Below are 13,982 nucleotides of genomic sequence, written 5' to 3'. Positions count from 1 at the left end.
AAACCGCAGTTACAGCAACTTCTACCATCTGATCTGTATACTTCACAGAACCTTAGTCGTCAGTGCTCAGAAAGGAGTCTCGTTACCTATCTCTGGTCTCTTTCCTGAACTTAGAAGCTGCTCAACTTTGTGAATGGAAAAATTAAATTTCCTGCTTGTTTTTGTTCTGACACTTTATTGAAGTGATAATATAGTCGACCAAGACCCAATTTTGAGAACTTTTTCTTTACGTGGTTCTCGAAGTTTCGGCTTAGAATAGGCGGTGTTGACTTTTTTCTTTACAAGGATAAATGCTTCCCAATTTTCATTATTTCTATCTTGACCTTGTAATTTGATTTTTCTTTGCCCGTTAACTTGGAAAGGTTTTGCAGTCCCAAGTCAGTTTAGAATCATATTTAACATTAGAATCTATGGTTCTGTTTGACTGCTCCTTGCGTCACGAGTTCCTATTTCAAAAGACTTCCCAGTACATACCTCTATAGCATGTACTACTGCTTTACAGATGGTGGAGTAGGCAGATAGGGGTAGATAATGGTAAACGGTCATGGTATATTTTCCTCAATCTAGTGAGAACCTGAGCGACTATCAGTCTGCGACTAGTCACATCAGGTAGATGAGCAACTCATATGTGTGATTCATAAAGTGGGTCTACTGTGACGCATTTCAGGAAGAGACCGTTCTATGGCTGCAGGGTACTAAAACCATCTACTAGCCAGAAGAAGCTCTGCTGATCCCCTAAAGTAACTCATAGAGCTATAAAGGCGTGAATGTACACCTCTGGAATAGTAACTGTAGACCATCCTCTGAAATATGATTTACGGCAACCATACCGGTTTACTGAAGAGATTCCTATCAATAAAACGATATTGGGGTTATCAGATGTTCATCGTGCAGTGACAGCAGCTAACTTTTCATGTATGGGCATCTGTAACTCAGCTATACATGAGGATACATTAGATTCAGCTATTCTAGGCTTTTTATCGTCTGATTTGGCTGAATAATCGTTCGAGTGTAAGTGTTTGCTGCTCAGGGGTAATTTCTTCTCCTCTTGCAGAATCTATTGCTGCTCAAGAAGTGGTACAAGGCAGATTGACCAGTCGACGTTCAACCCTGTTGACTCAGGGTGGATTCCTTTGCTCACTTCATGGTTCTTAGAGGGTTTTACCAGCAACTAGGGGAGAGAGCTCCATCACCGCATAGCTTTGCGCCCATAATCTGAAAGGTTGTGTTAGAGGCACTGAATGGATGAAGAGTCATGAATTATTTTGACATGGATTCATATACCTCAGGATGAGGTTGTCATTTGGGAAGTCTCTTACCTCCACGCATAATTTCACACTAGGCAGGGGAGGGTATTATATTGCCACCCGCTGAGGGCAGAGAGAGAGGTTTGAAGTTCTTGAATTATTTCTTCACATATCTTGGACACATTCGTATCCCATATCAATACGTTCTCACCCAACTCCAATTTGTATGATGCATCTATTTGGAGGCTGTTTATGACCACATAAAACTTCAAATCGAAACGGTTTCTGATTGGCATTGAGTTTATGGGTTTCGACGTAGATTTCAGTGGGAACACTTCCAAAACCTGTTATCCAGATTTACTGTCTTGTTTACTATCTGGTAAATCCTCAACGCATTTATTGCTGCTTTGTTTCATAATGTATACACGTGAAGGTGCAGAATAACTTTTAAGGCAGCTCTGGCATAGGAAGAAATCATTTCTGTGATTCCCAAACAGTTGAGTCTTTGCCATTTCTTAACTTGTGTTGATAGTTTCATTGTATGCCATCATATACCAGTAAGACCAGTTTATGTTGATTTATTATTCCATAACAAAAAGTATCTTTGATCTCTTCGCTGAACAGACGGATTGATCAGGTGGAATAACACCGATACTAGGCAAAAAGGAAAATAGAATTTGGTTGCATATAAAAAGGGATGAAACCTATCAACTAATACTACTGAGCTTAGGAAAAATCACGTGCAGATGACTGTCTTTTACAACTCCATGTGTTCGTTTCGCAGACTATAGGATATTTTTCTAGAATTGTGTTCTTGTAGAAAATTGACGCTACTAACAAAAACTATGTATATGTATGTATACGAATGTATGTATATTCGTTTAAAGATACTTATCTGGAGAATCTTTTTCAGAAACATCTAATAGACCATAACATTGTTGAAACCTGACGTTACTAACAAAAATGATGTAGGAAGGAAAACCATGTATTCGTTAAAAGATACTCATCTGGAGAATCTTTTTCAGAAACATCTAATAGACCATAACACTTATTCAACCACGTATATGAAACATTTCTACTGCAAGTGATTGCCGTGGTATGAGATGAATATTAGAAAGTGAAGAAGTCCATGGCCGTGCAATTTCATGGATGAAATATAATATGTCGCCTAGATACACATCCATTCAAATTACCCTTTCACTTTCAGCCGAAAAGAACTGAGTCAAATTTTTTCATGGAGGTGGGTTATGAAATATACTTTTCCATACACTGCATATGTACAACTCGGAGACTCACTGTTCTTATTCACGTGAGATACATTAAATGTTATTCAATCAATATTATTGACGCATCATATGGTGAAAATGATGAGCTCACACGACTCAACAATATTGATCAATTTCAAGGTTTGAAAACTATAAACAGCCCTTGCCCCCACACGTATCGATAATACGGACGCCTCCTAATATTCTGGGTGGCTTATAAAAAAACGAATTGCTGTCGATAGTATTGTTTCGAAATACTTCCTACACGTGCAATATATTGATCAAAATCCACCTTGCTTGCTTCAATTATATTGATCATTTAAGAGCAGCGTTGGAAACTAGTTCAAAACGAGCACTTTTCCCAAACACCAGAACTGCAACACTCCTGTCGACTCGCGTTTCACCAACCAAGTTGGCGTCTTCACGAGACGAAGTGAACAAATTCATAAGTATTAAACTGGTCTCTATTCACAGCTAACAGGGTACATTATCACTTTCACTTTTCGACAATAATTTCGCTCAGAAATTTGCGGGAAATTTTATTGTGTAGTTTTCCGCTGATTTCAACAGAGTGATGCATCAAAAAATTCACAATGGACTGTTAGAAATGGGAGTTTTGTCACTGTTCACAGTTTCAATGCCAAAACTTGCTGTTTCCAGACTTTCGGAAGCATCCAAAAATGTAGTGTTATTTACTGATCTCAAAAATTTTCAATTCATTTATTTTATGGCCGCCCTCTAAGGCGACTCTACGTTTTTCTAGTCTACAGAATCGGATATGATCTGTGTGTTCTGTGATATGAGTTTCAATGGCTCGCTTAACCTGACCGACATATTTTTTGTCGCAGTTCTCACAGCTTATGTCATATATCCATAACTTTTCATTTTCCAATATTTTGTCTTTATGGTTGCCTAACATTTGTTGAAGTGAGTCTTAAAAATTACTATACTCCCATATTTCTGAGAAGCCGCGTTTTGATATGTCAACAACGCTTTTAAATTCATTGTTCAAGTCATATCACTTTGTAAATTAATCATCATGGATCATTTGTATCCGATAATTTTTTTACAATGAAGTCTGTTTCAAATCAAATCATTTATCATTCGCAGTTATTGCATTAACAAGAATTGAATTGTTCAAAATATCTGACACTATAGTGAAGCAATAGCAACATTTCTGAACAATAACGATCACAGCATTCGAATAGGAGACATATAATATACAGGATCTTCCAACAAGGACGTCCGAACTTTGATGATTGATAACGTCCATCTTGTTGAAGTAACATCTCTCAAAGTAGTTGTAATTTGTTCAGTATATAATGACAAATCAACATGGATGGATATATCATACAACAGCATGTGCAAATGATAAAATTATTTATCAAAATTGGTGTTCTATTCGGGCAACGTCTTACCGAGAGAACTATTTGCGATGTGGTAGATAAATTTGAGTCTACTGGTTCAGTAAAGGATCGACCAACATTCGTACGTCAACGGGACGCAAGATCTGCCGAAAACATTGCCGCTGTCTGTGAGAGTGTGCAGGAAAATCAGGGGCAGACTATTACGCGTCGCTTACAAGAACTCGGCCTTTCGCAGACCACAACTTAAAAATTTTGCATCATGACTGAAGGTAAATGACCATAGACAACGACGTGTGTTCGTTGAATGGGCTCAGGAGCAATTGGCAACTGACCCTGATTTTCATTAAAAATCATCTTTAGCAATGAGGCTCATTTCTGTATGAATGAGTAGATGAACAAACAAAATTGTCGAATTTGGGACGATACCAATCCACATGAGATCTAAGAGCGTCTAATGTCTAATGCATCCCGAAAAAGTCTCTGTTGGTGTGGATTTTGGGTTGGTTGCGGCATCGATATGACGGTAACCTGGTGGGTTGACGTGGGTGATTTGCTTCATTCACTCAATCAACAGCTGTGTGATCCGGTGGCTTCACCAAGCCACAAATCACAGCGGTCCGCGATGCCGATATAACCCATGCCATCGGTCAAATTCAGCCTGATTTGTACGCCAGAGTCATAAATATATACTCTTATGGAGCAACCTGAATCAATTTTTGTAATTTTCATAGATTCCTGTTTTAACTGTATCTCAATAATGTTTGAGTTGCTTAAAAATACTTCAATTAATTCTGGAATATTTTGTTTGTTCACCATTGTTCTTTTTGAAGTTTAAATCCAACTGATGAATTTTGAAAGAGGAAAGCTGCTGGGATCAGGATATCACTCGAATAAAGTGACAAAAAAAAACAAGGGAAAAGTTTGATTTTTCCATTCCCAAATTTGAGCAGCTTCTATGGTTAGAAAAGAGACCTGAGATAGGCAATGAATGGAAATACCTGGATATTGGCAAAGGAAGCATGGGGTTTTTATTAAATTTGTTCAGGTGCATGTTGAACTCGGGTAGGTTTATAATCCGTTGGTATTATTGAATTGTCTACGGAAAGAATACTATGGAAAAATATTTTTAGTTCAGAAACATAATGGTTGATCCCCTGGTAGAAATGCGGTCTTCATTACCAAGTTATCTAGTAGATAACTTGCTTAGGAAATTGCAGAGTATTGGACGATAAAGTTAAAGTTTCGCAGATTATTAAATCCCATATTCAGAGCCAAAAATGAACAAACAACCAATGGTATTTGTTTGTTTCCATTATCTAATACCCTGAAAATCTCCAACAAAGACAGCCTGCTACGTTTAAGACTTTGAAACAAATTTCTGAAGCGACTTGAAAAAGTGTTGTCATATATTGGATGGTCACTCCTATAGACACATTTTGATGCTTGTGAAAAGCTTGATTTTATTCTGGTCAGTAACGATCATCAAATTCACTTTACAAACTTTTTGGGGGTAGCTCTAAATGCATCAAGTGCCTTAGGTCCGTGTTATGCAATAGGTCAATCATTTGTAAGGTGATTCACTTGCTCAATAGCATATTCAAGATTGTGTCTTATCAAATTTCGGTGAAGTAGTATAAGAGTGTGACTTTTGCTGTCAGATGATAGTTTAAATAGTGTATTACAGTGTAATATGATTTTAAAACTTTTAGCCCAGTTTCTTGTCAAAAATCATTTCTAAAAACCTAATGTGCTCTACTTTCTGAATATCCTTTTCGTTTAACTTCAACGATGTATAGAGCGGTGTATCATTCAGTAAGAAAAGTATGTATTTGTTGCTGTGCGAACATGTTGAAATCCGTATCTTTGAACTGACCTTCAACTGAATGCAGTACTCTTTGAAAAATGCTTTCAATTGTTGGTACATTGTTACATTGTGCGTATAAAACTAAATCATCTGAATAAAGGCTAGTTTTCACTTGGCAAGAAATATTTTTGATGGCATAATTCATTGCACGAGTAGTAACCGTTTTCGCTCAATTATTCATCAGATAGAAATATATAGGCTCTATGTTCAATAAAAATAGGATTTCAAGAAACCTCAAGTATTCTACAACCATACATTAAATATCGAGTCGCAAACATAAATTGTATATTTCAAAATTATTGGTCTCACTACGTGGTATTTCTGCAACAATTGCCATGATAAATAATGACAGCAACATATATTCGATTACGTTAAGCTATACTTATGGTTTCCTTGAATTCTCGATGTTGTTCATATCAAATATCACGGAAGTAGTTATAAACATAAGAGACGGATTTTCAACTACAAAATTCTATACCTGACTGGAATTTGATCTACATTGTAGGTATTTATTACTAATTGTTTTGAAAACCATTTCTCTTAGAACAAACTTTCTTTGTTTATGATGTGTGGATTTTCACGGCCAGTTTCCAACAAATTGTTCGGTATTTTCGGTTCAATAATCGCGGTCTGCAGGTTTTTGAACCTGACGTTTCGTCTGCTTCTGACATTGTCAAAGGCGAGGCGGTCTACTTTGTTGCAAACTGAAAATGATGCTGGTGCGTTTGTATTTATAACGGGACTAGGTGTCGGATTGCCACCTGTACGTGAAAGGGCTACTGACAAGGATATCTGAACCAAATAAAGCTACATAACGGAGACCTCAGTTGCCACAAATGCAACAACAACAACAAATTCACTATGAACGCAAGGAACAAGATTGGATGTCATGAGAAAATGAGAAAAAATAATAGTGAAGCACATAAGGCTGCAACATTATCGGAGACTACGAAGAAAGACCTCCAGTTAGACGGTTCCCGAAGACCAAAATAAATATGAAGATTTCACTTCTTCGTGTTTCACTCAAATGTGTCAGTGTCAATTGAAATTGCTACATTAAAGCGAACAAGAAGAGGACACTTTTGATTTCACAAGATGTAGTTAAAAATTATAGTCGAACTGAATCGAACACAAAAAAGTATATACATCAGTGCACCTGATTTCAAAGCAATGGACAATGAGCAAATTTTTAAAAGGAAATAATAAATGACATTGCATTTGATTTGAAACGTTTTCATGAAATATTAAGTATTTCATCACTTCATTTTTTTTCAAAAATGTGAGAATTATTGCATCCAGTACCTTTGGAATGAACTGCCAAAAACAAGAACCTTCAAATACTTGCAATTCTACACAGTTAATAATGTTGACTATAAAGACTGAATTCAAAATGAAACGTGGGTCAAACTAAGCTCTATTTAAAACGTAGAATATCAGAACAAAGCTCTTGTTGAACACACTAGGAAAAATGACCATCACTTCGGCTTTTCTAATCCTGAGGTCCTAGATGTTCAACCTGTTTTGCCAAAGTCACACAAAAGTGTGAAAATATTCCTCGTTCGATTGATGACCTATTTATTCTGTGGAAATTCATATTGAATAAAAGATAGATAAAATAACTTCCGTATATTTTCCACTAATATTTTCATTTGTAACGACCTCTTTCGGTTTATTAACCCATTAAGGCCCAGAACTATTTTTTTTTCCAAAATTGGTTATTCTGATAACTTTTTCAGTTCAAGGAACGTCAGAAATGACTCAGAAAAATACTTTAATAAAAAATGCTATCTTTTTGGTTTTTGAGTTTTGTGGTGGGTCGTTAATGACCCCTTGGAACTTAGGAGTGCAATAAATGTACACTTGAGATATAAGGTGGTTTATTAACTTTATATTATTTGAAATTAACTGTGATACGTTTGAAAGCATTTATCATGTAGCGGAACTTCACAAGCATCACAAGCCTTGTTGGTCTTATTTTTGCATACCACACATCGGAGTCTTCTTTGTCCAGTTAAGATTATGTGTCGTCCGCTTGCAATTTTTGGGTACTGAATGCTTGCCCTCTTCGGTCCTGGACATGTGCTTCGTTTTCCGTATTTCAGTAAGAGTGCTTGTGTAACTGTACGACGGAAAGTGAGATTGTCTTCACTGTATCCATACTCACGCGCTAAAAGCCATGCATTTGTGACACATACATCGAACATCCAAAAAATTAGCGGAATGTACCACTTTTTGCCTCTAAATGCAATTCGGTAATTTGAGACGTGATTATCCAGCTGATCCACTCGCCCCATGAAAGTATAATACCTATTTACAACGTGAGGCTGTGATATGTTGACTTTAGATCTTTCTTTTGCCGAATATCTTTTACATTTGGCCACTGGTTCTAACCCATACTCATTAGACATAAGTGTGACAATATTGTTATCCTTCCAGCGAACACCAACCACATTATTATGGTTATCAAGTAGTGCAGAACACATGGAGCCTCTATCAAGCTTCTTCATTGTGGCAGTTTCCATCAGTTTGCATTTGCCAGTTCTGTTTTCTCTAGTGGTACCTGTTGCTCCTATACCTTTTTGACCCAACAATGTGATAAGTTTTGCAGAAGTGAAAAAATTGTCAAAAAAGGGAGAATTTTTGATCATCGTAATGTTTTTTCAGTATTTCTGCAAAATGAAATACTACTGATTCTCCCAGTCCCATACCTTTGTCGATATCCATGTTCTTATCTTTGCCTTGATACACTTGAAACTGTACACAGTATCCGTACTTTAGTGTTGCAACCCATGCCTTATATCCAAAACGGATGGGTTTACCTCTTATGTATTGTTTACATCTATGCCTTCCATAGTAAGGAATCATGGATTCATCAATGGATATGTTGCTTTCAACAGGTGCATATCGCAAAAAGTTATTATTTAGTGCATCAATAAGATACCTTACTTTGGAAAACTTATCGTTTTGAGGCAAGTTATCGTTATCTGCTGCATGCAAATTAGAAGATATTTCAAAAAAACGATTTCTGCGCATAGACTTGGCCACCAGAGGATTATGATCATCTTCGTTTGTTTCCCAATACATTGTTCTTCGTGGTAATGGAGCATATCCACTCAAAAGGAGAATCTTACTAAATTTTCAATGATTTTTGGGGTCAAAAATAGTTCAAAAAAATCTGAAGGATCACTCTCCCTGGAAACAGTTAGGGGCTGACAAAATTTAAAATCAGTATTGGTTTCATTTTTCTGGAAATCACCTGGTGCTTGCCATTTGAAATCTGCAATTTTTGGCAATGTTTGTGAAAAAATTAAGTTTCCAATATTATGATTCACAGGTAAGTTTTTAGAAGTAGAGGGTTGAATTGTCTCCTGAAATACTTCTGCGGCTTCTTTGCTTTCTTCTGGGGGTCGAAATTATCATAAAAGAACTCTGCTTCAGCATTAAGTTGTGCTGCACAAAGACGGATCCCTACAGTCTTCGTCTCCTGAATCTTCGGCACTCTCATCACCATCATTAGGTGGTAATATCACAATTCCGTCTGGAATCACATCATCTGCCTCTAAATTCTCTATCTGCTCTAAAAGCTCAGCAGCTGTGAGTGGGCGCTTCCTAAATAAATAACCAATAAAAATATTCAAGAACTTCTGAGGCCCAAGGGGTCGTTAACGACCCACTAAAAAAAAAACACATGCAGTTTGGCAACCACGCAATCGAAGTTTGATTTCTTATAACCTTACTTGTGAGACATCTTTTATAATTGTACTAATTTACCAAAATAAGCAATGAAATACTAAAAAAGGTACTTACCAGTTCCGATATGAAGTCATTGCACGCACAAGAAAAAAATACTATTTTCAACAATTTCTCTGAAACAAGCGCCCGGCCTATGGAAATAAGTTTTGATCTTTTGTTTATGCAAAAGAAGTTAGGTTTGACAATGAAAATCTGAAGTGGGTCGTTAACGACCCCAGGGTCCTTAATGGGTTTTAAACCATTCTCAAGTAAACCAACGCAATTCGACGAACAAATCCCAAGATATACAATATCATATTATTTCAGACAAGATGATTCAGGTAACATTTTTGTATTTCATGTACAGGTTTAATTGATCTACCTAAATGACATCTGTTTGAAAAAAATATGTTTTTCCGTTAACCAGGGGTGCGACAGCTGTCGCAACAGTTGTCATTTAGATAGGTCAAGCAAACCTGTACCTGAAATACAAAAATGTTACCTGAATCATCAATACCTCTTCTCAAATACCGAAACAATAATTATTTGACTTCCATAATATATCAAAATTACTGAGTATTGATTCAAAAACACTACACTACAAACTAATTATCAAAATTCACAAATTCAGAAGGGGAGAGCTGCATATTTCTAGTTGGTCACTGAAGGTTTTGAAATTGAGGATTTTATTCAATTTATTTGGAAGCGTCGGAAATGAATAAATTGAATAAATATATTCGTTCAAACTTGACAGTGTTGATGCCAGGAATTGAATACCGCCTATTTCAATTGTATGTCGTCAAGAACTTTCATATAAACTGTGGGATTATTCATACATAGTATGGACACATCTTTATATTTTGGCAAGTATACATTTTCATGATACAGGAGATGTATAACTCTGAGAATGAACTCAATGAAGTTCGAAACGTTGACGAGAAACAAGTAGTTTATTTTCCAATACTTTTCCACGGGCCAACCAGCCCGTTATTCGCAATATCATTTGGAACATTAATACGTTATAGGAAATATTAAAAAAGTTGATGACGGCCTGTTGTCGGGAAGTAACGTAATATATTTTTTTAATGAGAAACTGCTAAAATAATACCATTTTATGTAAATTATGTCTGATTTAGGTAACAAGTGCCGTTCAAAAGGTGACAGAAGGGTGAACTGTATATGAACACAGTAATAAAATCGGTATGAACCAAACTTTTTGGTTCATACCGATTAAGTTACTGCGTGAATTCAGAGTATTTTCCACAAAAATAATTCTATTCATCCGTCACTTGTTGTATTTTGTTAATTTGTGTGTCAAAAAAAGAACTCAGAAATTATACAGGCACTCATATTATCGTTTCGGAGGCTAAAATCTGCCCTCGTGTTCAGAACTGGAGACAATCTAACGAATCTTGCAGTTTTTTCTTTGGCTCGTGTTATTTTCTACAGGGCCAGATTTGGTAGTGTGGAGGCCCTGAAGCATGAAGTGGAGGCCTTCAAGTAATAATAATTTTTCGGATTATTTTTATTCATTGTATTCCTCTGTAACTCATGGGTACAAATTACTCATTGAAAAAAGTATTGGCATTGAAATGCCTAATCAAATCAAAAATTGATAGTAAATGGGAACTTGCAATCAGAGCTTTCTGATATATCGATAACAATATTATTATGTTTGTGCAAGTATTCTTAGAGAAAAATGTAAAAAAAATGGGGGGGAAACGTAGAAGTTGCTGACCCGTCAAACTTTTGATATTTCTTTTATCTTCTTTGTGGGTACCCCTCTCATGTGGAGACCCCGGGGTAGTAGCCACGCCTGCCTTTTCTCAAATCCGGACCTGGGCCTCTACGCCATCCATAAAGATGTTATATTCATAGATTTCAGTCTCCAAAACGTTAAGATTAGTATCAGTATGATTTCTCAGCTCTCTTTTTGATAAAAAAAAAATAAATACGACAAGTTACTGATGATTTGAACATTTTCCCTCTATGCATTTGTGCTGGAACTTAAGGAAAATTGGGTTGTATAATACATCATTTGAAAGGTAGATATTTAATTGATCATGCAGTTGAACAGTTTTTTCCAATTCAGTTGATTACTGTTTTCATATACAGTTCCCCCTCCTGAACGGGACTAGTTATGTAAATCAAAAAAGTCATACGCAAGAAGGCATCATTTTTAGCAGTTTTTCATGAATAATATTACGTCACTTACCGACAAGAGGCCGTTACCACCTGTTTTTGAAATTTTCTATAACTTATTAAGTGTTTCAAATAATATCGCAAATACGGAAAGTCAGATAACTGAAAAAACTATGTTTTCCTCCACAATAAACACTTTCGTTCAATACAACCCTCATATCATTTGGAAATTTTGGGGATACTGTCAATTCAAGGGGATATTTTCCTATAAAATGGTTTCTTTTATGAATTAATAGACGCATTCTTTGAAAGACTTTTTTTGTGGAGGAGTCGATACTTCTTACTGTTTATTGGGTATATAACCTTCCGCAATATGAAAAATAAACGAAAGCTTACTGCGTAATATAGACCTACTCAAAAATTTTGTCTATAGGTTGAAAAATCAATAGAAAGAAACTAATTTTCTATATTCAGTTTACATCAGTGGTCAACGTTTCCGTTTTCAAAACCCAGAATCTACTTCAAATTGTAACATACGTATGTCAAGAATGTTAAAGTGAATTTTGGGTTTTGAAAAAGGAAAAAGATTGTTTTCCGAAATTTAATGGTCCACATTTCCACAATCTAAGCTAAGTACTTATGATGCACTGTTTGGAATCTTTGGTGTAATAATGAATATTACTGGAGTTTTTTAACACCTCATTATTTTTTAACACCTCGACGAGGTGTTAAAAATAACGATTTGGTGTTGGGAAAAAACTCCAGTAATATTCAGTCTAAGCTAAGTATAAAAATTTCATTCTTTCAAATAATTTTTTCAACAAAATTCAAGAAATTGGGAAAGAAAGTTTTTGACTTTCTACTACTCTATCTTGATACAAAAAATGTGGGAATCTTCCAAAGAAAAGAAGGAAGTAGTCAATTTTAAAATAAGTAACTCTATACATAGATGTATAGATCATGCAAAGAAGTAACTTTATTCATTTTTCAGATTGTCAAACGGGTCTAGACCCAAAAAATGTTGAATTGACGTATTTCTGTGAAAATTGTCAGGAATACATGAAATGGATTCATTTGTTTTTTTTGTCCGCACTATATGACATAAATAAAAATAAGCCGAAAATTCGTGTTATCTGATACAATTTTTGGGAAATCGCTTTAGCAGCTTGAAAATGTCACAAAGTGCTGAACTTACCTCAAATCAACCATTTGAAATTTTTTCTTTATATCCTTCAGGCCAAAAACTCACTATTCGTGCGCGCGGTTTTAGACCGTCTCTGTAAAAGACTTGCGAACTGTATCGGTGGTCGACCGTTACTTTTCAGGCTAACGCTTGCAATTGAAAACTGAAGAAAGCAAAAGTAAGCACCCCTCCAACGCAAGAACTGCACTCACCTTGAGGATCGCAATGGGTTTCGAACTAGATCAGTCCTTCTTGTGATTTAGTGAAGAAATTTCACGTGATTTATTAAAGTAGATCTTTTCATCATCTCTGATTTAGTATAGGTCGAAATGGAGTTATTCTCTGATTGGAAATTGATCAAATGTGGTTCGTAGGTTTTCAACGCAGATAGTTTTTTCAAGATAAAATCTCTCCAATCTCTTCCACTGGACACTTGAGATTTATTTTAGGATGAGAATATTTTCAAAATTAATCAGAACATACACTATCTTAAAAATTAAAAACCAATTTCAAGTGTTTCTAGATAGTCATCCTCGGTTTTCTTCACGTAATTAGGGGTAAAAATGGAACTCCTGGTGTAGAATAAATCCAAAACAAGCACTTTCTCTTAAAACCAAAACTGCAATACTTTCTTCTTGCTGCGCGATTCACTAACAAAGTTGGTGTAGTTATAGTTTTCTTCATCTCCTGAAAACTCTAACTTGGCTGGTGAAAGGCGCGTCAAGAAGTGTATTGCAGTTTTGGTGTTTTGGAAAAATGCTTCTTTTGGATTTTCTTATAGAATCAATTTTTCATTTGAGGAATGAGTCCTGTTGTTTTTGAATGAAACTATTCCCACGGGAAAACCAAAATGTATTTAAATTGTAGGGTTACATTTCCAAGAGAGACTTTCTACTACTCCATTCAATTCCAAAAGAAGTGACTCTATACATTAATGTGTAGATCATGCAAAAAAGTAACTTTCAGATACAAACTGGAAGACGAAGCACACCCGAAACAGCAGCTTTCATATAAATATTGAATTACATGAAAGAAAAAATGTTTCTAAACAAATAATTTATATGTACACTGAATTATACAAAAAACACTTTTCCCTACTCATTTTTTCTTCCAAACATTCATTATGGAATTGAATCAGATATAATTCACAGGTTTCCTACACAATATAACGAATGTAAGGAG

General features: G+C 35.7%; 1 protein-coding gene across 2 annotated transcripts in view; it reads right to left on the bottom strand.

The window, feature by feature from the left end:
• The window catches only part of cysu (peroxidase homolog), a 99,717-nt gene that overhangs the window by 67,690 nt on the left and 18,045 nt on the right, over positions 1-13,982 (bottom strand). The window contains exon 1 of one of the 2 annotated variants that reach the window (XM_074174387.1): positions 12,813-12,967. The exons of the other annotated variant lie outside the window; for it this stretch is intronic. Coding sequence (XP_074030488.1) covers positions 12,813-12,826 — 14 coding nt within the window. The 5' untranslated portion in view covers positions 12,827-12,967. Of the gene's footprint in view, positions 1-12,812; positions 12,968-13,982 lie in introns of those variants that run through there. 2 annotated transcript variants of the gene reach the window in all.

The sequence above is a fragment of the Leptinotarsa decemlineata genome, unplaced genomic scaffold (genome assembly GCF_025532065.1).
Source record: "Leptinotarsa decemlineata unplaced genomic scaffold, Ldec_3_MD MMD2_tig00000576_RagTag_RagTag, whole genome shotgun sequence".
In the NCBI taxonomy this organism is placed as follows: Eukaryota; Metazoa; Arthropoda; class Insecta; order Coleoptera; family Chrysomelidae; genus Leptinotarsa; species Leptinotarsa decemlineata.
The sequence above is the reverse complement of the archived record's forward strand: the minus strand, read 5'-3'. Positions and strand labels throughout refer to the sequence as shown.